This window comes from Rhineura floridana, chromosome 5, assembly GCF_030035675.1.
Source record: "Rhineura floridana isolate rRhiFlo1 chromosome 5, rRhiFlo1.hap2, whole genome shotgun sequence".
In the NCBI taxonomy this organism is placed as follows: Eukaryota; Metazoa; Chordata; class Lepidosauria; order Squamata; family Rhineuridae; genus Rhineura; species Rhineura floridana.
The window spans coordinates 168,759,275-168,786,453 of record NC_084484.1 but is presented as its reverse complement, the minus strand read 5'-3'; the positions used below and the strand labels follow the sequence as shown (position 1 = coordinate 168,786,453).

General features: G+C 41.5%; 1 protein-coding gene across 6 annotated transcripts in view; it reads left to right on the top strand.

Annotated features, from left to right (window-relative positions):
* The window catches only part of PIWIL4 (piwi like RNA-mediated gene silencing 4), a 63,743-nt gene that overhangs the window by 19,806 nt on the left and 16,758 nt on the right, over nucleotides 1-27,179 (top strand). For all 6 annotated transcript variants that reach the window (XM_061628796.1, XM_061628797.1, XM_061628798.1 and 3 more), the window contains 6 exons: nucleotides 3,417-3,614; nucleotides 4,070-4,181; nucleotides 4,471-4,594; nucleotides 5,681-5,798; nucleotides 13,319-13,430; nucleotides 14,828-15,012. In XM_061628796.1, coding sequence (XP_061484780.1) covers nucleotides 3,417-3,614; nucleotides 4,070-4,181; nucleotides 4,471-4,594; nucleotides 5,681-5,798; nucleotides 13,319-13,430; nucleotides 14,828-15,012 — 849 coding nt within the window. The remainder of the gene's footprint in view (nucleotides 1-3,416; nucleotides 3,615-4,069; nucleotides 4,182-4,470; nucleotides 4,595-5,680; nucleotides 5,799-13,318; nucleotides 13,431-14,827; nucleotides 15,013-27,179) is intronic.

Genomic DNA, 27,179 nt, shown 5'->3' with positions numbered 1-27,179 from the left:
CCCAACCATCTGCTCTCATCTGTGGTACATGCCCTGGTCTCCTCTCTCCTAGACTACTGTAATGCGCTCTACATGGGGTTACCCTTGAAAACGGTCCAGAAGCTGCAACTGGTACAGAATGCGGCGGCTCGCCTGATTAAAGGCAGCCACCGGCGAGATCACATCACTCCAGTGCTGAAGGAGTTGCACTGGTTACCGGTTGTTTTCCAGGCCCAATTCAATGTGTTGGTTCTGACCTTTAAAACCCTATACGGTTTCGGCCCAGTCTATCTGAAGGAGCGCCTCCAACATCATCAGGGATGCTGCTCAACAAGATCAGCCTCAAAAGGTCCTTCTCTCTATCCCACCAGTTAAAACAGCTAGACTGGTGAGAACTAGGGAGAGGGCTTTTTCAATCGTGGCCCCCACTTTGTGGAATTCCCTCCCAAATGATCTCCGACATGCCCCCTCTACGATGAGCTTCCGCCGGGCCTTGAAGACCTGGCTCTTCAGGCAGGCTTTTGGGGTGGGTTAGGTTTTGTTATTATTGTTGAGATTTTTAATGTTTTAATGTATTTGTATGTTTTTATTTTGTACGTCTCCCAGAGTGACTGGACAGCCAGCCAGATGGGCGACTAATAAATTTAATAAATAAATAAAATAAATAACTCGGAATACCTTTTTACCATGAAAAACATACTTGCTGATGCTGTATTATAATATAACACACTGGATTGTTTTAAAATCATTATAAAATCACACGGTTTGTCTCATTATAACTTCTAATACATGTTACATAATTTTCCCCCTAGATGGAGTTCTTGCTCTACACAAGAAACCATCTCCTTGGATCAAAACCAATATTATATTAATCACTGCTTACCAGTTATATGCTGATTGGGTTTACATAATAGACTAATTATTCATTTGTCAGTCACACACTGGCCGAATTTGGCACCGGCCAAATTTGGCAAGGAAACAGAAGATCACTGTGACCGTTGCCTGCTTCATCAAACCTTGCTCACAGGTCTGAATTAAATGCTAAGATTTAGGGGGTTTAGGGTTCTCTAAGTATATTTCTTAACATACATATCTATATCTATGGGACTTGTAAATAAAATGGAGTCAGGGATCCAGGGTTGAGGGCTGAACTTCATTTGCCCCTCTGTGAGACTAGATTTTGTAGTATCACAAACCCTGTGGCCTATTGCTTAGTTCCTTGTGATTCTAAAACATATACCTTCTTAATATCTATATTTATTATGCGTGGATATTTAAAATTCCCCATTACACTTTGAAAAAGCTTTTGATAAAGTACCTCACCAAGACTCGTCTTGAGTTAGCTTAGTGGTCATGGGGTAAGAGGAGAGGTACAGATATGAATCAGTAATTGGTTAAGGAACAGGAAGCAGAGAATAGGAGTCTTAATTTCACATTCTCTCAGAGGGTCTGAACTGGCGGTGATTGATGAGGAAGAAGACCTTAGGGTTGTAATGGATAGTTTGATGAAGATGGTGACCCAGTGTGCAGCAGCTGTGAAAAAGACAAATTCCATGCTAGGAATCATTAGGAAAGGAATTGAAAATAAAAATACAGATCCTTAGGGGACTCCACTTTCTACATCCATCCATTGGGAGAACTATCGAGTTATTTCTGCTCTCTGCTTCCTATTACTTAACCAGTTCCTGATCCAAGAGGGAACTCCTCCTTTTGTTCCATAACTGCTGAGCTTACCCGGGAGTCTTTGGTGAGATACCTTGTCAAAAGTACACTATGTCAACTTGATCGCCTCTCTGTATGTTTGTTGATACCCTCAAATAACTCTTAATAGGATAGCAAGACAGGATTTACCCTTGCAGAAGGCATGCTGGTTCTGTTTTAGCAAGGCTTGTTCTTTTATATGCTTGGTTATTTTATATTTAGCAATACTTTCCACCAGTTTTCTCAAGACAGATGTTAAGCTAACTGGTAGGTAATTTCCAAGGTTCCTCCAGATCCCTTTTTAAAAATTGGTATTGCGTTGGTCACTTTACAGTCCTCAGTTATGGAGGCTCATCTTAGGGACAGGTTACATATTTTTCTTGGAAGATCAGCCATTTCACATTTAGTACTTTAAGAATTCTCAGGTGGATGCCATCTAGATCTGGTGATTTGTTAGTTTTTATTTTATCAATAAGGCCTTAGACAGGGTGTTGCTAGACTACAATTCACATAATCTCTCACCATTGGCCTTGGGCTGATGGGAGCAGGAGTCCAACAACATCTGGAGGGCACCATATTGGCCATCCTGGGCCTAGAACTTCGCATCTCATCACCACTATTTGCCTCAGTCCCTAAAGCTCCCTTGTGAAAACCAGTTCAGGCATAGGGATCTTCCCTATATCTTCTGCTGTGAAGACAGATGCAAATAATTCATACAGCTTCTCTGCAATCTCCTTATCCTCCCTTAGCACACCTTTGACTTTCCTGTCATCTAAGGGCCCAACCGCCTTACTAGCCACTCTCTTACTACTAACTTATTAAAAGATTTTTTTGTTGTTGGTCTTTATGTCTTTAGCAATGTGCTTCTCAAATTCTTTTTAGTATCCCTTAATGTCTGCTTGCATTTCTTCTTCCAAAGTTTGTGTTCCCTTTTGTTGTCCTCATTTAGACAAAACTTCCATTTTCTAAAGGAAGCCTTTTTGCCTCTTCTGCTCATTAACCACACAGGCACCACCTTGGTCCTGGTGATACTTTTTTCTATCTGCAATATACGTTCCAGCTGAACTTATAATTTTGTGGTTTTAAACAACTCTTAAGCATTTTTGGAGAGATTTCTCTTGACTTTGCCTTTCGGCTTTCTCTTTACCAGTCTCCTCGTTTTTGGGAAGTTTCTTCTTCTGAAGTAAAATGTGACCATGTTGGATTTCAACAACATGTACGACTTGCATCACGTCTTGAGCACCATTTAAGATTAAGTCCAGGGTTGCCTGGACTCTGGTTGGTTCTATGACCAACTGTTCTAGGGCACAGTAACTTAGGGTATCTCTACATCTGTACATTCTATGATTTTCCCTCTTTGTTGTAACTGGAACACATATGTAGCCAGTCAGTGTGAGGACAGTTGAGCATTCTCTTCTGGATTTCTTCATTATTTGGTGGTGGCTGTAATTTTTTCCTCAGAATGCGGTATTTTAGGGAAAAGATGACTGCCAACCAATCAAAGCAAAGAAATGTCAATAAATTGCTCTACCAAACACACACCCCATCAATTTTGCACCCACCTTTAAAATCATCATTTGGATCTGCTTTACAATTTTTCATTTTGTGGGGATGAGGTGGGGTATTGTTCTTGGTTGAGGTTTTTCAGTCACACATAATCTGCCTTTGGATCAGACATTGTGCATAGTCTGGATTTATTAGATCAATCCAGATTTGTCTTCGTTGTCTTCTTTCAGATTGACTCTTTGGCCGGGATTTGCTATGTCTGTTGGACAGTTTGAGAACACAGTGATGCTATGTGCGGATGTGAGTCACAAAGTCCTTCGTAATGAGAATGTTTTAGAATTCATGACCAGCTTGTATGAAAGTGTGGACAAGGCATGTTTTGCAGAAACATGTGAAAAGGAACTGGTGGGGCTTATTGTCCTTACAAGGTAATGTTTATTATTTGGAAGTTGCTTCTTGTTTTGGAAATTTTAAGTGGGTGCCTACACTTGAATTAGAAAAGTGAGCCAAGACTCATATGTATTCAAACCTTAACATGCTTATTCCTGTATGAATTTCCCTCCCTGTCGGTTAACAGATTATAGAGCTCTATTTAGGTGGGGCAGAGTTCCCCAACCTGTGCCCCCCTGGATGTTTCTATGGAAAGAACAACTGCAATTTGTGTTTTTCTGTTCACTGAAGGGGAGCTGCATTTTGCATGAGTTCACACCTCCCAAGTTACGCTGCTAACGAGTAGACCAATTTTTTAAAAAATTCCAAGTTTTTCCTCGTGTGTCATTGATGCTAAATCTTAGTGGAGCAGATAATTCTGATGGATTAGGTTGCGTGTTTGACAGAGCAGGATAGTATTTTGTTTCACTTTTTATTCACTTAATTATTTCAGATACAACAACAAGACTTATCGTGTTGATGATATTGAGTGGACTGTGAAGCCAACAGATACGTTCCAGAAAAGTGATGGTACTCGGATCTGTTATGAAGATTACTACAAACAGGTAAATAACCAGGATAATATGGGAGGGCTAAACTCCTTGTCATGGACAGAATGGAAAATTAAGAAAAGGGGCAGGGGAAAGAACTCACTGGTGAAAAAATGGAAGTAAAAGTATGGAAAGAATGGATGTGAAATGGTTATGGGATAACGTCTTTAGGAAAGTGAAATACTCGAATTGAGTTGGAAATCCCATTTTTCTTTGTAATGGGCATGTTTTCTGTCCATAAGTACCAACTGGGCACAGAATGAGAGTGACTTGCTTACCTCTCATTTTATATTTTCCTGAACAGCAGTATGATATAGTCTTGACTGACCTAAATCAACCTATGCTGGTTAGCCAGCTGAAGAATAAGGGCAGTAGCACTGTTGAACCTCGTGTGGCCCACCTCATCCCTGAACTCTGCTACTTGACAGGTAAACAACAGTTAACTGCAAAGATCTGGCCCAGTAGAGCAGCAGTTTATATGAGTTGTGAAGTTAAAGTAAGTAGTCTGAACTTGTTTTCATCCAATCTGTCACTATTCAGGCCCTACAGACATAACTCATGGCCAAATTGGCTTTGGAGAAGTGACATTTTTAGTCAGGCCCAGTGGAATCTAGAATGTGGGGGAATATTCATTATATAAGGTCAGTCTCTGGTATCTGTGATTAAAGCAGGGCTGTCCTTCCAGTTGTTGTTGGACTACAACTCCCATCATCCTTGACTATTGGCCATGCTGACTGGTGCTGTTGATACTTGGAGTCCAACAGTATCTGGAAGACCACAGGTACCCCAGTCCTGGCATAATTGTTAAATAGTGTGGGGGAGAAGATAAAGTGTGGTGGAATGTTGTGAGAGTGGGCTGTTGAGAAGTGGCATATGTATGTGCAGTGTTTACAGCACATCCTTTGTAAGCTTGCCCACTCTTCTGGAGGTCCTATATTTGACACACCCAAGTGTTGGACTGAAAATCAGCATTTCACAGTGCATACCAGCAGTAGCAGGCACTGTGGGTGAGGCTGCATGGCTCTTCTGGCATCCCTATACCATGTGTCACTGCTGGTTACCAAAAGGGGGAGGCAAGGCAGTGGGGAGCTCAGCATGATGCAGGCATAGCAGAGTCAATTTGACACTCCCAAAGCTGCACCACTGGCCCACTGTGGTATATCAGTAGGCTAGAACTTGGTAACACACATTTTCTAAGTACAGAGTGTTGTTTTTTTAGTTTTACACTGAAGATGCATTTAAACATGCAATCCCTCCTCTGTCCCACTGCAGTCTAAAGTGATATCATGTGTTTATTCTGATTGTGTAGATTGGCTCTTGGATATTCTAACTTCACACTGTTGCAAGTTAGTGTAAATAGTATCCTATGACTGAAGGCCTGTTGGAGGAAGTGGGAGAGGAGATGTTTTTGCACTTCTCTGCTTGCCCATCAATCATACTGCCTACCTTGCATTTGGTTATCATTTTTCCCCCATGGGTCCAAGATTAATTTCATTATGTGAATTGTTTGTTAGGTTTGAGCAGCCATGCAACTTCTGACTTCCGTTTGATGAAAGATTTGGCCCAAGAAACTCACTTGTCCCCAGAGCGCAGGCATCAACGTCTGTCTAGACTTGCTGACAACATTCAGAGGTAATTTACATCAATAAACTTATTTCTAACAGATCTGTTTCCTGACTTATGCTGTGTCTGTCATGTTTGGACAGCTTCAAGCATAGCTTTCCAGACCGTGTTCAGGCAGTATAATACTTGTGAGCGTGATCTTTTTTGATGTGATCTATATGAAAATTGGCCAGCTGTTGGTTCACAGGCCGGAACTGGCTCTTGAAGCATTTTTTTCCCTAGAGCTCTTCCAAATTTTAATCCAGGTATACATAAAAAAAGCCTCCACAGTTTTACTCTTAAGGAAAAGAATCATGCTTTGAAGTTATATAAGATGGAAATATTCCTCACTTTAATATTACATACAAAATCCAAACAGAAGTGTATCGTATTTCAGGTTTACATATTTATCAGTTATGCTAGGCCTGAGTACATGTGCTGCATAATATTTCAGCCCTTAGTGCTAGATGGCACCTTGCTGACTGACTTATACCTCCACTACAGACCACAGTCGGAAGTGTCCCTAAGAGTACAAAGTTAATCATCCTAGATTTACATGAAAGTGTTTGCCTCTTTTTTTATGCAGAAGTTCTTTCAAAGGCATAATGTCTGAAGGGATGCTCGAGCTGACCCAAGATTGTATCATTCCTGAGGCAGAAAATCAGAATGGCACCACTACTCCTAACTAATATACAACACAGAACAGTTACTAAATATATTTATTCAGTTTAATTTGTATCCTGTTTCTCCATCCAGAGAGGCTCAAGGCAATTAACCAAGTGGAATAAGCAATACAAAAACAGTTAAAAAAAGTTAAAGTAACAAAATAAGCAAAGGCAGGAAAAATATGGCAGATAAAAATTCAGGCAAGCCAGATGTGTCTAAAAACACATGCTGGAAAAAAATATTCAGGAAGCCAAGCAGGTCTCCAAGGACAGAGAATTTGGATGCTGTCATAGAGAAGTATCTGCCACCTGTGTCTCAACTACGGACAAGGTACACAAGAGAGATTCCTCATCAGAGAGACGCCTGATTTTAAGGAATTGGGCAGATTCATATATGAAGAGATGGTATTTTAAATATTTTGGCTCCAAAGCTTTTATAGTATAGCAATTGTATAGCAATTTTGTGTGTTCAGATCTGGTGCAACTGTAAGGTAGATCAGTATACTTATACTGATAATATTGCTGGAAGGGGCCACTGAGGCTGGGAAGACTGGTTTGCTTGAGCTAACCTTGTGAATTCATGGCAGATGTACAATTCAAACTGTGGGCTCTGCTGATTTATAACTCAGGCCAGGCCAAGTTCACATGGGAGCTAAAATCCATATTGAATATGAAGCTTTTTCCTTCGCGATGAGTTCTGTGGTTCACACACGTCTGTCCTCCCTACCATCCAATTTGCTGTTTTGCATTCACATACGTTCGCATTTATTAGTATTGCTGCTTTCTTGTGGCCCCGCCCCCAAATTTACATGTTAACTCCGAATCAAGAAGGGGAGGAGTTTTCTGTCAATTTCACATTAAGCCAGGAGACAGTGGGGGGTGCAACTGACGCCAATTACTTTTTTCTATTGTCAGTTTCATTTCCTCTAGACAAAGCCCTTTTTGGTGAAGAAGGAATTAAATGTTTATAGTGCACAGTGTGTATATTTGTGTGTTTGTGTGCGCACACAACCTCTTTGTGAACTAGACCTTAGTTGCAATAGGGCTTTTGCAGGAGCTTTACCCGGGCTGCGTCCCGGCCAGAAAGTGTTAGATGGGGGATCAGGTCGACTTCCCCTCCAGAAAACCAAGCAGGGCCACCCTGGTGCATCCTGTGGCAAGTCCTGCTCTCTGGGCTGCATCTCTTCTCTTCGGTCGCGGGCAGCTTTCATGCTGGCTGTAGGGAAGGCAGCCTTTGCTGGTTGGCAGGACTGCTCGCCATCGCTGCCGCGCACCCACCCGCGCCCTGAGCACCGGCCCTAAATACCCTGGCATGGAGTGAAGCGGCTCCTCCTCCTCCCCCTGGTAGAGAGAGATGCAGGGGAGAGTGCAGCACAGCGCCCCTTCTCTTCCCTCGCTGCCCCCGCCTGGCTTGTAAAGTAAGATAGCACGTAAACAGAGCGCTTAGCTGGTTTAAAGGACTGAGGGAGGGAACTTGCTGGGGGGAGAAGTGGGGGAAAGGAAGGCTAGAGCATAGGAAATACGAGGGCCAAGCGGGGGCTCCTCCTCTACCATTGCCACCCTCCCGGGCCCACCGAGGAGTGCGTCGAGGACGGTGGCATATGTCTAAGCATAACATAAAAAATATATGTTGAGAGAAAAGTAAAAATAGCAAGTAAACGGAGCGCATTGCTGGTTTAAAGGACTGTGAGAGGGGACTAGTTCGGCGGGGAAGTGGGGGAAAGAAAGGCTAGAGCGACTGGAAGTTTGTTCATCAGCGGCAGGAAACAAAATGATGTCCATAGACAGTGTAGGGGGCGGCGAAAGGGAGGATCTAAAATGACGAACAACCTGTGCAGCCAAAAACAGCAGAGAAAGCAACCATACAGCAGGCAGGCACCGAAGCAGGTACAGATTTTCAAACCAATTTCGGATTTTTATCACATTGATTTAATCCGGATTTAAAGGCAATAGCAGCTGAATGCACTCGCGTTGGCAAACGGTCCAAATTAAAAGGATCTGCAAAAAGCACCAGATCCACATTAATCCTCCATGTGATCAAGCCCTTAGTGTCTTAGCTTGGCCAATATATCACATTTGCTTCTTAAGCTTGTGTCTAATCAGGATATTCTCTTGTGCAAGCTCCATTCAAATGCCCACAAGAGTAGTATGCTTGCCCATCATATGTGTATGTATTTTATCTTCAGGTGTGTATACTATAGTAAAATGAAGTAAGAATTCGCTTTGAGCAATATCCAGTGTTAGTCATACTTGAAGGAGACCATTGAAATAAATGGACTTACTCTGATTGTTATTAATATTGGATATCATGATATGGTTATTAAAGATAGTATAAACTGAAATTATCCCTTTTACAGAATTTTTAAATTAATGAGATAGGAAAAAACAAAATCGACAACACAAAGTCCAAATCCTTCAATTAGAGGTGATTTTAAATGATCAAATATCAGAACAATGTCCTCTGTAGCTGGTTTATAGTGCAGTCCTATCCATGTCTACTCACATGTAAGTTCTATTGAATTCAATGGGGTCTATTCCTAGGCATGCATGTAGAGAATTTACAGCCTTAGACGCTTGTGGTGTTTATCCTGTGCCTACAACCCCTAGATGGAGTTAAAGCACCATAGCTAGTTATTACACAGACTAAAAGGAATATTTTTCTCTATAAACATCCTGAAACATAAATGGAGGGTTTCTACAGATGTGTCATAGGCATTGAGCAGACTTCTGTGTGGAAAGGGCTTATTACATTTTTACATGCCGCCCTGGGCTCCTCCTGGGAGAAATGATGGGCTATAATAAATCAAATGAATAAATAAACAAATACATACATTTTTGTTTTAAAAAAATACCACATTTTCGTAATTGGTCTGCAGAAACTAATTGATTCTTTTTCTGTTGTTCATTCCTTTCACCTTCATCTGATACTGTTAGCTGTGTTGTTGTTCTCACATGCCAGTACTGACTCAGATAAGTTTCATTAGGTTCATTCAGCAATATGATGTGGAAAACGTCTATGCTAGGCACTTCCAGGATAAAATCTTTAGCATCCGCCAGGACTTAGACTCCAGTGTTATAGCAGGTGAATCAAGCGGGGTATCCAGAGCGCCTTGTCCTGATTTCTTGGATGAGTTTTAGTTGGTACAGCTTGAGGACGTTGACAAGGTGTTTGGACAGGTTTGTGCAACCACTTCTGTGCTGGATCCTTGCTCTTCTTAGCTAATAAAAGCTAGCAGGGATGGAACAGGCGGCTGGGCCAGGGAAGTGATTAATGCCTCTCTGCGAGAGGAGGTGGTCCCTGGCTGCCTGAAAGAGGCAGTAGTGAGACCACTCCTGAAGAGACCCTCCCTGGACCCAGAAAATATTAATAACTATAGGCTGGTAGCAAATGTTCCATTCTTGGGCAACGTCCTTGAACGAGTGAGGGTAGGCCAGCTGCAGACACTCTTGGATGAGACCGATTATCTGGACCCATTTCTGTCGGGTTTTAGGCTTGGTTTTGGCACAGAAACAGCCTTGGTCGCCCTGTATGATGACCTCTGTCGGGAGAGAGATGGAGTGTGACTCTGTTGATTCTCCTTGATCTCTCAGCGGCTTTTGATACCATCGACCATGGTATCCTTCTGGGAAGACTGGCTGAGTTGGGACTGGGAAGGACTGCATGGCATTGAGAAAGTGGATAGAGAAAAGTTCTTCTCCCTCTCTCATAATACTAGAACTCGTGGACCTTCAAAGAAGCTGAATGTTGGAAGATTCAGGACAGACAAAAGGAAGTACTTCTTTACTCAGCGCATAGTTAAACTATGGAATTTGCTCCCACAAGATGCAGTAATGGCCACCAGCTTGGACGGCTTTAAAAGAAGATTAGACAAATTCATGGAGGACAGGGCTATCAATGGCTACTAGCCGTGATGGCTGTGCTGTGCCACCCTAGTCAGAGGCAGCATGCTTCTGAAAACCAGTTGCCAGAAGCCTCAGGAGGGGAGAGTGTTCTTGCACTCAAAAAAAGATCAAAAAAAGATCAAAAAAAGAGATAAGATTAGTTTGGCAGGATTTGTTCTTCATAAATCCGTGTTGGCTTCTAGTAATCACTGCATTGTTTTCAAGGTGCTTATAGATTGACTGCTTTATAATCTGCTCCAGAGTTTTTCTAGGGATTGATGTTAGGCTGACTGGTCTGTAGTTCCCCGGTTCCTCCTTTTTGCCCTTTTTGAAGATAGGGACAACATTAGCTCTCCTCCAGTCATCTGGCACTTCACCAGTCCTCCATGATTTCGCAAAGGTAATAGAGAGCGGTTCTGAGAGTTCTTCAGCCAGTTCCTTCAATACTCTAGGATGCAGTTTATTGGGCCCTGGAGATTTGAACTATTCAAAGTGATTAGGTATTTCTTGACCGTTTGTCTGTCAAGCTCAAGCTCCAATCCTGCCCCTTCTACTTCATGTTTCCCGGGAGGGTCATAGGCTCTTGTTTGGGAGAAGAAGATTGTAGCTTGTTTTTCCTGCACAGTAGCGGGAAGGAGCAAAGTGGGTGAGATCAATGCATTTGCAGTAAACCAGTAACTTTGGTTTAGCCTGCCATGCAAACTTGGACATAGCTTGAAACCATGAAGAGCTGCCACCAGTGAGATGGTAATGAGCTAGTGGCACGTTCCTGTGTTCCTGTGAACATCTTCTATTACTTTGGCTTGTCTGCCAGCTGCACTTTTATAGAGAAACAACTTGGATTGTTATCAGGCACTCTATGTCATGTTGCTCTTCAAGATAGTTCTGAAATGTTTGTATTGTCCTAAAATGCAGCTGCCAGAGTTTTAACTGGAACCTGGACTAGATTATTATTTAACTGGAAACTGAACTAGATAATTGCTCCAATTCTGTATTACCTGTATTTGCTTCAGTTTTGTTTCTGGTCTTGGTTCAAGAAATTAATTTTGACTTTTAAAGCTCTAAGAAGCCTAGGATCATAGAATCATAGAATAGAATCATAGAGTTGGAAGTGTCCTGTAAGGCCATCAAGTCCAACCTCCTGCTCAATGCAGGATTCCAAATTAAAGCATACCCAACAGCTGCCTCTTGAATGCCTCCACAGTGTTAGAGAGCCACCCCCCCCAAAGATAATTGTTTCCATTGTCATACCGCTCCAACAGTTCGGAAGTTTTTTCTGATGTTCAGCTGCAATCTGGCGTCTTGCAACTTGAGCCCATTATTCTATGTCCTGCACTCTGGGATGATCAAGAAGAGATGCCGGCCCTCCTCTATGTGACAACCTTTCATGTACTTGAAGAGTGCTGTCATATCTCCCCTTAGTCTTCTGTAGGCTAAACATGCCCAGTTCTTTCAGTCTCTCCTCATAGGACTTGGTTTCTAGTCCCCTGATCATCCTTGTTGCCCTCCTCTGAACCTGTTCCAGTTTGTCTGTATCCCTCTTGAAGTGTGGTGTCCAGGACTGGATGCAGTACTCAAAATGAGGCCTAACCAATGCTGAATAGAGGGGAGCCAATACTTCACAAATCAGAGTACCTTAAGAATTGCTTCCTCCCACACAAACCTGCCTGAAAAGAGGCTCCCTTTTGAGACCCTACTCTGAGTCACCTGTTACCCGAAATACAGTGAGTGGACATAAAAGATAGGGTCTTCTCTGCTGTAATGCCAGAATCTGGAACCACTTCTGAGGGAAGTCCACTTGACTCCATTGCCACTTATTTTCCTTCTTCATTGGACAGTTTTTTGATACAGCTGTTTAAACGAGAACTGATGGATGCTACTCTTTCATATTTTATTTGGATTCCTGTATTGTTTAAGGTTGATTTTAATTATGTTTATTGAGGTTATTGTTTAATTCCTAATTTTTACCATATCATAGTTCCCTTTTTGAGTATATTGACAGAACGACAGGTTAGTTCTGCTAATGAATGAACAAACCTTGATTAGACTGGCTTGCTTAGACACCAGCATGATTCTACACTAGTGATGGGCTCCGTTTCTGCAATAATCAAATGTGCCATCGGATTAATTATTATTTCTGATATTCTCTATCTTTGTGGAAAGAATTTTGAAGTAGCAACGTTTTTTTAAATTTTTCTTTGAAATCAGTGATAGTGTGAGTGATACTTGTATTGAGCTCTTCAAATGTGTATTCGCTTTCACTAATGTCAGTGAAGTGTTGATTGTAACTGACAGAAAGCAGCAGGGGGGAATGAGGTGTTGATTGTAAGCAGCAGGGGAGAAGACACTGACTTGATTATCTGCCTTAATCTGCACTGCAAATGTATTTGAAAGGAATGTAAACAGGCAATAATTACAGAGTTCAGAATAAAGGTTAATACAAGTGAAGAATATTGAAAATTCTCTGCAAAGCCAAAAAACATATTGGAGGAGATCAGAAAAATGAAAAGATATTGGAGGAAAAAGGAATCAGATCGTTAATGACCACTAGGGGGCCACACTTAAAAAGGAGAGGATTCCACCTCTATTCTACACATTTTGGCTGTCCTTAGTAGCCAGCCAATATTTATGGTCAGTGGTCACTATTGAAGGACTGGGAGATCTCATTTCTGCCATCTTGTACATCACAGAAAGAATCCCTGAGTTCTGGGTTTGGTACTGCTGTAAATACTGCCTTCACACCACACCATTGCACCCTCCCAAAAACTGTTGTGGGAACATTTTGTGATGACAGGGCTCAGCCATATGGCCCACAGACATGATGCTAACCGCATGGAGGCTCATCCACATGGGAGCAGTTTCAAACTACTGTGCCACATTTTAAGTGGAGTTGATATAAAAAATTGAAGATCATGAAGTATACTATTTTCTGCTTTGTCTTAATTTACACTGGGAAAAATGATCAGCATACATAATCTTGGGGGTGGTGCATACTTTTTGCAGAAACAAAGATGCTCGTTTAGAATTGGAGAGCTGGGGACTGAAGCTTGGGTGCCAGGCTTCCTTGACTGGCCGTGTGGTCACCTCAGAAAAAATCCTCATGCAGAATGACATGGTAAGTATTATTCAGGGTCAAATTCCATTTTATGTCCTGTACTTGAATGTGACCTCTATTAGGAGGAAGCGCCAATACGATTCCAAGCATTACCTTTGGCTACAGGGTCTGTACTAGATCAACATTTTATTTCTACTACCCTAAAAGCTGAACTGTGAGTTCTTTAAGGGGTGAGGGAGACTGAAGGCCTTCCAGCACACCAACAAAGGGCCAAAGTTGATTACTTGTGTAAATAGGGTTAAAGTGCATGTTTTTGTACTATAAATAGTAGCTAGGCATGGGGGGGGGGAGGAAGCACCACAGGAGGTGAAGAGAGGGACCTTAATTGTTTCTTCCTGCTCTGGTCCCAATAAACCTCATCCACCTACGCAAAGCTACTATTTACATGAAGAGGGAAGCCTACTTTTTTTGGATCTAACTAGCAGCTTCAGGTTAGTGGTGACTTTTACTGGGCTATGGCAGGGGGCAGGAGTTAAACTCTCCTTTCTCCATAGGTTCTGCTGCTGCTCTCCTCTCAGCAACAGCTGGTATTTACTTTACAAAAAATTACTTGTTCATGGCATTTATGTGTGGCACGTGCCATACGTATGCATTAGACTCAAGACGCAACTGCTTTGCAACCTGAGGAGGAATGGGGAATCTGTGGTCCTCCAGAAGTCATTAGACTACAACTTTCATCAGCACTGGCCATTGGCCATGCTGGCTGGGACTGATGGGAACTGGGAGTCCAACAACATCTGGAGTGCCACAGGTTCTCTTGTCTAACTGATTGAGTAAAAGTGGCAGCCATTTTTTTTATATACCACCTTGAGAGCCAGTGTGGTGTAGTGGTTAAGGTGTTGGACTATGACCTGGGAGACCAGGGTTCGAATCCCCACACAGCCGTGAAGCTCACTGGGTGACCTTGGGCCAGTCACTGCCTGTCAGCCTCATGAAAACCCTATTCATAGGGTCGCTGTAAGTCAGAATCGACTTGAAGGCAGTACATTTACATACCACCTTACCTCTCAATTGAGTAGACATGGTGGCTCACAAATAGGGATAGGAGAGAAACTAAATTGAATTTCTTCCTTGCCCCTACTCTCTAGCAAGAATGCTTAGATTGCAGCCTTAATGTTTGCATATGTAATACAACTGATTATATTGTGGAAGGGAAAAGTAAATGCAATGTGAACAGTTTTATGATTGGCTAAAAATAAAGATCATCAGAAAAATTTCTACCCATGGTAGCACTTGCTTGTGTGTGAGTCCTTGGAGGGAGATGCTGAATTTCTGCACATTTAAGGCCAGCCATCTGAAACGGCATTTGACGTTTCTGTTAATTGACTGTTTATACATAATCTTTCTCCCTCAAATTACTGACGTTCTGTGCATCTCCATTCTTTTTCTACTTACAGTGTATGCCAATGAATGCTGGCGACTGGTTCAGAGATATGCGTAATATGAAGATAATTGGAGTGGTACCTCTAGAGAACTGGATACTGCTATGCAGTAACAGGAACATGGAGCTTGCGCATAGTCTTGTGAACTGTTTAAGAAGAGTGGGAGGTCCCATGGGATTCCGCATTGAATATCCGAAAATGTGAGAGAGATTTAGATAAGAAATCCTGTTTGCTTTTTTACCTCATTCCTCAAAACCCCTTTTAATATTATGTGTACGTATCTAAAGTGCAAGGCACTTTAGAGACAAAGTCACCCAGATTGAGACAGAGTTGGATGCCACAGTTAGAGTAAGTCCAATGGAAGCATCCAGAGCATTGTCTGATCCATCTGTACTGGATCAGTTTCAATTATTGCAGCTTGAGGACATGGACAAGCTGCTTGAAGAAATAAGACCAACCACCTGCCTCCTTGACCCTTGCCCTTCTTGGCTTCTTAAAGCTAGCTGTGGGGAGTTGGGTAGGTGGATCCAGGGAGTGATCAGTGCTTCACTGGAGCAGGGAAGTACCATCCACTTTGAAGAAGGAGTGCATCCCTTTCTTAAGAAGACCTGTCTGGACCCAGAAAACAACTATTGCCTAGTGGTGGATATCCCCTTTTGGGGCAAAGTACTTGGGGAGGGGGTCCAGTTTCACGTATTCTTGGAGGAAACTGATTACTTGGACCCATTCCAATATGGCTTCAGGCCCAGTCATGGCACTGAACCTGCCTTGGTTGCTCTGACATTTGATGACAGTTGTTGTGGGGGAGCACAACCCTGCTTGCTCTCCTTGATCTCTTAGAGGGTTTCGAAACTGTTGACCATGGTATCCTTTTGGAGTGTCTCAGGGAAATGGCGATTGGGAGCACTGTGCTTCAGTGTTCTACTTCTACTTCCAGGGCTCTTTCTAGAAAGTAGTTATGGGATGCTACTGTTTGGTGTTGCTGGTGCTAAATTTAGTTAAGCAGCACAGCAGAGAGTAACAGCGGTCTGAAATGCAAGTGTGCCAGCATGTGTGTGTGTTTACCTAAGAAAGCAGGCTTTTACCCTGCATTAGGATCACTGAGACTTAAGGCTTAGGAAAATAAGAAAAGCTACTTTATTTATAGAAATACATAGTAGATAGAAAGGCATACCTAGTTCTAACTAAGTTGGAGGCGCGGGAATTGCCCTCACGGCTAGGAGAGAATGAGCGGAGACAAAAGGTGTCTCCTCTCTCCCAGACAGTGGGAGAAGAGGAAGAGAGAGGGTGGAAGGAGGAGGGGCAGATAAGCTTCCCTTGAAACGTATCAGTCTACCAATGGAAGAAAGTCAGTCAGAGCATCACAGGTAAAGGTAATCAAGCCTATCCATCTGGAGGACCCTAACTCTATCTCCCTTCTGGAACATAAATAAAAGAACAAAACAGGAGTTTCCCTTGCCCCACTTCCAACATTCGGCACCATGGGAGTTGTCCTGCGGTGTCCCTCAAGGCTCAGTCTTGTCCCCCATGCTATTTTTCATTTATATGAAGCGGTTGGGAGCTGTCATCAGGAGATTCGGAGTGAGGTGTTACCAATATGCAGATGACACCCAGCTCTATCTGTTTCATCTGAATCAGGAGAAGCAGTTGAGGTGTTAGACCAGTGCTTGGAGATAGTGATGGGCTGGATGTGGGCTAATAATTTGAGTCCTGGAAAGACACAGGTGTTTTGTGTCCCAAGCCAGCCTGTCCTGGGCTGGATTGCCCTCCCCTAGAAGGATCAAGTCCATAGCTTCAGGGTGCTCCTGGATTCAAACTTGTCTCTGGAGGTGGCCTCAGTGGCTAGGAATGCCTAGTTTGCCAGCTACAGCTCCTTTTGGACAGAGATGACTTGGCCACAGTCTCCATCCTCTGTTAATTTCCAGGTTGGATTATTGCAATGCACTCCACGTGAGGCTGCCCTTGAAGATAACTCAGAAACTTCAACTTATCCAAAATGTAGTGGCCAGATTATTGGCTGTGGTTTCATTTTGATCTCGTGTAACTCTTGTAACAGCTGCATTAATTGCCAGTTCATTTCTGGGTCCATTCAAGGTGCTCATGTTAGTGTTTAAAGCCCTAAATGACTTAGGTTACAAATATCTGAAAGACCACCTCCTTTCCCCTCTGGTGTTGAGATAAGCAGAGGGAGCCCTCTTGGTAGTTCCACCATCCTCAGAAGTTCGGGGTGGTGGTGGCCTGGGAGAAGCCATTGTCTGTGGCAGCCTGTAACTTGTGGAATTCACTCTCCACAGAGATGCGTCTGGCAGCTTAATTATACTGCTTCTTTTGTATACAGAAGATGCACCTCTTCATCCTAGCCTTTGACACTTGAGAGATAAGTTTTTAGGACCCTTTTTAGCTGTGAATGTAATTTGTTTTGACCTGTTTTTAGTATTGTATTTTATGTTGTTATGGCCCGCCCTGGGATCTTCCAGTGAAGGGCGGGTAATACATATGATGATGTTATAAAGTATGTGAATCTGATGAACACATATTTGCATATTCATTAGGAAATGTGCATTGGCTGTCTGCTCCTAAAGGGAACTCTTGGCGACAGGCCCCCAGGTTTGCTGTTGCGTAATGTATGTAATGGCCCTTCCACAGTGTGCTTTCCTTCTTTTGTCCTGTGTACATTAGGCACACTGAGGAAGGATACTGAGCAACTACTGAGTATATGTTAGCAGTGTAAAATTGCCATGTATGATGGCTTCTTGCAAGCAGCAAGTCAGTCATGTGCTACTGCCAGCACCTGCAGGATTGAGCTTCTTGCACTGTGTACCACAGAAGCACATTATGTGTGGTGTATGGAAAGTGCAATTCTTGCAAGACTGCCTTGATGCTAGGTAGGAGTGAGCATTCATATAGATCTTAGTGGGATTCTATTTTTGGTCACATTAGAAAACCCAGAAACTGGCTTATATATAACCTCCCTTGCTCATTTTAAATCCTGAAGTTCTTCAACATCTGCATGGTAATTTGATCAACCTTGATTGTCCATATCTCAGACATCTCTAGCTTTGTCCTTGACTTGGTGGTCCATATTGAATGTTGGAATTTCAGGCAAGTGAGAAGTTCCAAGTCATAAAAACCTAACCCCCATTCAACACTGAATGCACTACTTTTCCTTCTGTGCATATTACAGCAATGCAGGTGATGACCTATGAATAGTAGCTGATTCATACAATTTTTAACTGATGGAGTGAACCTAAGTTGACTTTTTAGTAGAATTTCATACATTGAAGGGTTTTGCAAATATTAACAACACATCAACCAGCTTGGGAGTTGCCCTATCCTAGTTCAAAGACATTTTTCAGGACATTTGGGGTTGTTTTCTGGGTATGTATTGAACCATTCCACATTGACAGATCCACTTCATGTTGACTTTGCCATAGAGAAAAGAATTGTATAGCTTTTATTTGATGTGATCATTTTCCCATAATCGGTACATCCTACACCCTAGCATTCCTTTGTTTGGTTGTGGAAGTTTGTGTCTTTTTCCAGTGTTGTGTGAGCAATCCTGGCAATAGAAATACTGATGGGCAGTATATAATTTTTTAAAAGCAAATGAATAACAAATTAACTGCAATAGATAGAACATTTTAAAAAATCAATCCCACAGGTTTGGTGCTTGTCCATAAATGGTTTATCGCAGCCTTCACCAACCTGGTGCCCTCCAGATATTTTGGACTGCAGCTCATCACTGGCTGTGGCTGATGAGAGTTGTAGTCCAAAACATCTGGAGAGTACCAGGTTGTTGAAGGTTGGTTTACTGTGACATTAAATAAACGTTGCCTTTGTTCTTGTTTCTTTGGTATTTGTAAAAGAAAAAAACTTGTTTATCTTAGCAGATTTCAGGATCTTTGCAGATAGGGACTTGTGCTCTGTGCTTAAGATCAACCCTGTCATCATTGAACAGGTTTTGCATGGTTTACTCTGAAACTTTAAAAACTGGCTTTCACAAAGGGCCTGCATTGATATTTGCTGCTCCATACTTAATATGCTTTGTCTCTCCCTCTCTCTGTCTATAATTAAGTGGCTGCAGTCCTAGAATATGTCAGAATCCTGGCAGAGTAACGTATCCAACACAAGTTGGCTATAGTACCAAAGCTGCACCAGCTGTGAGGGGTCAGTCTGTAATCATGCTCTGGCAATATCTCTATAGTTAGGCTTCCTCCTGTTCTTGGCAGACTCACCCTTTGTCCGGGCCAAGAGAGTTGGCACAGAAATCCCTTGCATTGGCTTCATGTCCAATTTTCTACTGCTGTGGGAGACTAATGACTGTCCGTCAAGGAAGTAGTTGTGCACTTGAAACAGTATTAGCTTAATGCCGTAGTTTCCAAAGTAAGTGCCACTGAGTTCCTTGAGGCTTACTCTCTTATGTTTGTAATCTGAAGAGCTGTCCCGCAGAAGGTGAAACAAACTTGTTCTCTGTTGCTCCACAGGGTAGGTGAAATTTGCAAAGAAGCTAATTTTGGGTAAAAGTCAAGAGGAACTTCCTAATGGAAAGAGCTGTTCAACAATGGAATACATTGCTTTGGAACAGGGAGCTCCCCTGCATTGGAGATATTTAAGCAGAGGCTGGGCAGCCATCTCTCATGGATGAGCTATGCTTGCATCCTGCATATCCAAATGGACCTGTGTATGTACAAAGGTTGATAGTTGAATTTTAGAGATCAGGTAAAGAAGGAAAAACGCAGACTTCCAAAATATCTCTGAAGTTTGTGATCCACACAAAGGAAAATTTATTTTCCAAGCTGGCTTGGATTTGTGCAGGTAGATTGATAATAATCAACACTTACGTTAGTTGGCTTTGTAGCCACATGCTTGTCTACAAGTAAGTAGAGATAGGATTTCCAGAGGAACCACAAAGATAAATGAAATTCTTGCATGAAACTTTATATTCATAGCCAATCATGCAAAACCTATTTGTTGATGGTAAGGTCATGTTGTCTTCAAAGAGAACACTTTATGTTTTGTATGGACAATTCATATGCCTTGAATATACTGGAAGATTTGTAGTGAAATGGTGAGCAGTTGGAACTAGAGATGTTAGAACTAGGGCCTCTTAATAAACACATTTTATATGCCGTTTTGACTAATGTACACATTTTTGCAAGTAATTTCTTCGATGATTATGATGATGATAATAAAATTAGTGAGAAACCAGTTCTTTACCCAAAGGTCCCAGGGTAGGTTACAACAATTTTAAAATGCAGCATTAAAAACAATTAGAAACACCCTAAAATCACAAAATAGGCTGGGTCCTTCACATATACATCTCACGTGTCAAACACCAGGGTAAAGAGATGCATCTTCAGCATTTGCCTAAAACTGTACACTGAAGTTGCCAGATGCACCTCAATGAGGAGGGAGACGCACAGCTTAGGGACCATCACAGAGAATGCCCTCCTAGGCTACCCCCTCAGCTCCTGAGGGTGGTGGAGCTTCCAAAAGGGCCCCCTCTGCTGCTCACAACACCTGAGAGGGTCTGTAGAGAAGGAGATGGTTTTTCAGATATTTGGGATCTAAGTTGTTTAGGGCTTTAAACACTAACATGGGCACTTTAAATTGGGCCCAGAAGTGAATTGGCAACCAATGCAACTGTTTTGAAACAGGGTTGATGTGAGATCTAAAGGTACCCAAGCCAGTAATCTGGCTTCTGCATTTTGGATGAGTTGAAGTTTCCAAGTCATCTTCAGGAGCAACCCCAAGTAGAGCACACTGCAATAATCCAATCTGGAAGTTACCAGAGAATGGAGTACTGTGCTAAGTCATCTTTGTTAGAAAGGGTCAAAGTTGGCAAACCAGCTGTACCTGGAACAGGGCTGTGGAGCCGGTATGCCCAACCTTAGACTCCGACTCCTCCATTTTTCTACTGTCCGACTCAGACGCCTTCATAAATGGCAAATGTATATTAACAAGTAATAACAAATTTACTGTAGTAAAATGATAGCACAAGGCATTTCATCACCACCACGTGAATCATCAGCCTAGATTGATAGAACATAAAATATATTTATTTGATTAAAATTTCTGAACAAGAAAACATTCCTAAATTCCTATGGGTTTTTATTTTGAAATCGGAGTCGGTACATTTGTACCGACTCCACCCAAAATTGCTTCCGACTCCATGACTCCCGACTCCACAGCCCTGACCTGGAAAAGGCACTCCTAGCCACAGAGGCCACCTGATCCTCCAGTGAGAATGCTGGATCCAGGAGTACCCCCAAGCTGCAGACCTGCTTCTTCCAGGGAAATGCAACCCCATCCAGAACAGGCCATCTCCCTGTCTCCCAGACTTGAAGAACTCTGGACATACAATATATCTGTCTTTTTCAACATTTAGCCTCAATTTATTGGCCCACATCCACCCCATAATCACCTGCAAGCTCTGATCTAGCACCTCAACTGCCTCTCCCAATTCAAAATGAGCAGAAGATAGAGTTGGATGTCATCAGCATATTGATGACACCTCACTCCATATCTCCTGCTCCCAGTGGCTTCATATAGATGTTAAAATAGCATGGGGACAAGTTGGAACACTGTGGAACATCACAAGATAACTCCCATGGTGCCAAACAGTAGCTTCCCATAACTACTTTTGGGAAGCAGCCCTGGAGGTATGAGCAGAACCACTAAAGCACAGTGCCTCCTACCTCCACCTCCTTGAGACACTCCCAAGTGATACTGTTGTCAATGGTATCAAAAGCCACTGAGAAATGTACAAGTTCTAAACAAATTTATACTAAATTATGTAGAAAGCACAAGGAATTAGAAGCATTGAACTCTACTAAAAGAGCCAAATCTCTATGGTTCATTAAACAAAAATACTATGAATCTGGTAATAAATGCTCCAAGTTACTGGCATATGCATTACGTTCTCAACGCCAATCTTCGCAGGTACCTGTAATTTATACGAAATAAGAGAATCTCACTTAATGACCCCAAAGAAATTAATTTCACCTTTGCTAACTATTATCAGGAGTTATACAAATCTACACCCAAGAGGGAGGATTCTGTTGTAGATTATCTTCAAGACTTCCAGCCTCAGCACTTACCAGAAGACCAAATACTAAGTCTTAGTTCACCGATAACAACAGAAGAAGTGGCTACTGCTATTAAAAAATTAGAACAAAATAAAGCCACTGGCCCAGATGGGTTTGGCAGCTCTTTTTATTAAAAATTTAAAGATATTCTTATTCCACATGTAGTTCAATTATTTAATCATATATGGAACGGTGGACCTTTACCTGATACATGGGGTATGTCCCACATAATCTTGTTACTGAAACCAGGTAAGAACAGGAAAAGAGTGGAATCATATCGACCTATAAATCTATTAAACCAAGACCAAAAACTATTTACCTCCATTTTAGCAGCCCATCTTAATACTATGATCTCAAATATAATTCACCCAGACCAGACAGGCTTCATCCCAGGACGCCACATTTCAGACCCAATTAGACGGCTTTTGAATGTAATTCACCACGCAACGACATATAAATATTCCCTGGGAGTCCTTTCGTTAGATATTTTCAAGGTATTTGATTGTTTAGGGTGGGATTATTTAGTAAAAGTTTTTTAAAAATTTAAGTTGGGAGAGACCTTTATATCAACAATACCAAGTTTATATGTCCCTACTAAAGCTCTGATTAGGACTAGCAAATTGGATTAAATTCCAATTATTATTGAAAGTGGAACCAAACAACGGTGCCCCCTTTGCCCTCTCCCTGGAACCGTTAGCTGCACATTTACGCAGTAATGTCAACGTGGCGGCATACCGGGGAGTGGGAGATGAGCATCTAATTAATATGTATGCCTATGACATGGTATTAACGTTAGGGGATCCAAAGTCAGCGGCACAACCTCTTAAAGAAGAGTTGAATAAATTTGCAGAGGTAGCAGGGCTCCAAATTAATTATAACAAATCATCATATGTTTTTTCATACGTCACCTGGTCATCAAATAGAAATTTGTAAAAATTTGGAAATATCAATCTGTAATACTTCATTCCTATATTTGGGAGTACAAATTCCCCCAAAAACTATCCCGATTATTCCAACTTAATTTCTACCCATTGATAAGTAAACTTAAAAAGGGCATAAGACGATGGTCTAGACTTAATCTCTCCATATAGGGAAGAACAGCTTCCATACGTATGAACATAATCCCAAGATTTTGTATCTCTTTCAAATTCTTCCCATCCTCCTTCATCCAAAACATTAATAAATGACAAAACATATTGAATAGATTTGTGTTTCAAAAGAAAAAACCTCAGCAAAAAAAACTATATTACCCTCACACGGGTGAAGGGGGATGGGGACTCCCGAACTTACAGATTTATTATTCAGCCTTTCAACTTGATCATTTAAGCTTTAAAATTATGAGAACTAATAAAACTTGGATTCAGTTGGAGGACTATATGTTACACCTCAGACCATTGTGGTCATTACCATTTACAAACTTCCAGTACTCTTTTCTACACTCCATAATCAATCCGTTTACAAAAGCTACCTTTTTAAATTGGAAAAACTGGCAATCAAAAATCTCACCAATATATTCTCCATTAACTCCACTACAATCTTATCCTAGTATTAAAGATGAGACACTTAGGAAACACATTGCAAAATGGGAATGGTGTGGCTACTTTAGGCTTAAAGACTTCTACATATGGGATTGCCAATTACATTAGATCAGCTCAGAGTAAATATACCAAATTCAGATTTAGGTTAGTTTCACACACTCCAATTGACTCACATTCTCAAAGATCCAGATGTTAGAAGTCATGCTACCTACCGGCTTACTGCATTTGAACATGCAGTGTCACCGTTGGGGTCTAGAGGTAAAGGTATCGTGTCTGTGTTTTATAAAATATTACTAGATTCACAAATGGGTCAACTTACAGGTCTTAAAACTCATGAGCACAAGATTTAGGTTTTGAATTGAATAACACCCCTCTAGGATGCACACCTTAACATGGTGAGGGGGTTTGAGAGTGTTGAAGAAGCTAAGAGCAATGCCATCAGGAGTCTAGACCAAGAGGCTATACTCCTAGCAAGGCCACCCAAGGCGGAATGGTCAAAGCTGAAACACCAGACTAAGATGCATCCAAACTCAGAGGAAGGCAACGGTAAACTACCTCTGAATATCTCTTACCACGAAAACCCTATGAACAGAGTATCCAAAATGCAACACGAGATAGTGTTGGAAGATGAGACCCCCAGGTCAGAAGGCACTCACCGAGCTACTGGGGAAGAACAAAGGACAAGTACGAGTAGCACTGTGACTAATGACGCAGCTGGGTCAAAGCTGAAAGGAAGCCCAGAGGCTGATGCGCACAGATGCAAAAGGAGAGTCCGGAGTTGTACGACGCATATGAACATGGCAAGTGAGAAGCATGAACCAGGGAAAGTTAGAAATTGTCAAGCAAGAAATGGAGCGTATCAACATTACAATACTTTGTGTGAGTGAACTAAAATGGACGGGAATGGGACATTTTCAATCGGGCAACTACAAAATATTTTATGCAGGAAATGAGAAATCAAGAGAAACGGGGTTGCACTAATAATGAGCAGTAATGTAGCAAGAGCAATTAGGAGCTAAAACGCAAGGTCTGAGCGAGTGATATCAATGAGATTAAATGGGAAACCTATTACCATAACCATCATCCAAGTCTATGCTCCAACGGCAAACGCAGAAGAAGAGGAATTGGAGAGATTTTACGCAGAAGTACAGGAGGAAATTGATCACACACCAAAACAAGATGTGCTGATAATCATGGGGGATTGGAATGCAAAAGTAGGGAACAGAGAAGAATTAGGAATTGTGGGAAAATGGGGCCTAGGAGACAGAAATGAAGCAGGAGAAAGACTTATTGAATTCTGTGAAGCCAATAATTTGTTTCTTGCTAACACATTTTTAAGCAACCCGAAAAGACGACTGTACACATGGACATCACCAAATGGTCAATATAGGAATCAAATTGATTATATAATGGGTAGCAGAAGATGGAGAAGTTCCATACTTTTTGTGAAAACAAGACCAGGAGCAGACTGCGGTACAGATCATGAATTGGTCGTATCGAAAATCAAAGTAAAGCTAAGGAAGAACAACAAAGCACTCATAATGCCAAAATACAATTTAAATAACATCCCAGAAGCATATAAAGATCAAATAAGGAACCGGTTTGAGGCTTTAAACTTAGTTGACAGAGAACCAGAAGAACTATGGACTGAAGTCAGAGACGTCATCAGGGAAAAATGAAAAAAGACAATACCTCTAGTTAAAAAGAGAGAAAGACCTCAATGGATGACTGAAGAAACTCTTCAAATGGTTAAAGAGAGAAGGAAAGCAAAAGCAAAAGGAGATAGAAACACGGTCAGAACCCTAAATGCAACAACACAGCAACTAGTACGTAGGGACGAGAACTATTACAATAGTTATTGTATAGAAATAGAAGAGGACAACAAAATGGGCAGAACAAGAGCCCTATTCCAAAAGATTAGAGAAATGAAAGGGAAATCTAAACCAAGAGTAGGGATGTTGAATAATCAACAGGGGAACACACTGACTGACCGAGATGAAATAAAAGGAAGATGGAAGCAATACAATGAAGAACTCTATAAAAGAGATGACAGATTCATTCACGGAGGAACCGTATGATGAAGAACCAGAAATTTTAGAATGTGAGGTGAAAGCTGCTCTTAAAACACTTGGAAGAAACAAATCACCGGGAACAGCTGGCATACCAATAGAGTTGCTACAAGCTACTGAGACTGAATCTGTCCAAATTTTGACAAAAATCTGTCAAGGAATATGGAAAACTAAACAATGGCCCGCAGACTGGAACCGGTCAATATATATCCCAATTCCAAAGAAAGGGGATCCCAGGGAATGCAGTAATTATTGAACTATTGCCTTAATATCCCATGCAAGTAAAGTAATGCTCAAGATTCTACAACAAAGGCTCTTACCATATATGGAGCGAGAAATGCCAGACGTCCAAGCTGGATTTAGAAAGGGAAGAGGCACCAGAGATCATATCGCAAACATACGTTGGATAATGGAATGGAGCAAGGAATTTCAGAAGAAAATCACTCTGTGCTTTATACATTACAGCAAAGCCTTTGACTGTGTAGATCATGAAATATTATGGAATGCTTTAAAAGAAATGGGGTGCCACAGCGTCGGATTGTCCTGATGTGCAACCTATATTCTGGACAAGAGGCTACTGTAAGGACAGAATATGGAGAAACCGATTGGTTCCCCATTGGAAAGGGTGTGAGACAGGGCTGAGTTTTATCACCCTATTTATTTAATCTGTATGCAGAACATATCATACGGATAGCAGGATTGGAACAAGATGAAAGAGGTGTGAAAATTGGAGGGAGAAACATCAATAATTTAAGATATGCAGACGATACCATACTACTAGCAGAAACGAGTAATGATTTGAAACGAATGCTGATGAAAGTTAAAGAGGAAAGCACAAAAGCAGGACTACAGCTGAACGTCAAAAAGACTAAAGCAATGACAACAGAAGATTTATGCAACTTTACAGTTGACAGTGAGGACATTGAACTTGTCAAGGATTATCAATACCTTGGCACAGTCATTAACCAAAATGGAGACAATAGTCAAGAAATCAGAAGGCTAGGACTGGGGAGGGCAGCTGTGAGAGAACTAGAAAAGGTCCTCAAATGCAAAGATGTATCACTGAACACTAAAGTCAGGATCATTCAGACCATGGTATTTCCGATCTCTATGTATGGATGTGAAAGTTGGACAGTGAAAAAAACGGATAAGAGAAAAATCAACTCATTTGAAATGCTTGAAAAACAGAAGGAAGTAGAGAAAGAGGAAGGCCAAACAAGAGATGAATTGATTCCATAAAGGAAGCCACAGACCTGAACTTACAAGATCTGATTTATAACAGATGCTATTGGAGGTTGCTGATTCATAGGGTCTCCATAAGTCATAGTCGACTTGGAGGCACATAACAACAACAACAAAAACAAGAAGAAAATTTGGACAAAACAACATGGTACAGAGTATAGCTTTATTAGATAAAATTACTCATAATCTTCCTTTTCTACAAAATAAGACTAAATCAGATGCATATGTTGCCACCTGGTGGTTATTTATTGATTACACAATTAAACATGGTTTACATGATCAACTCCTATCTACAGCTAGATCCATTTGGTTTTCTTAAAGAAATAGGAAACATCTTTTTTCTTAATTTTCTTTTGCTAACCAACTCATAAACTTCGAATTGTATTCTATAAATTATATGTATCTCTTATTCTTTTTCTCAATGTATTGA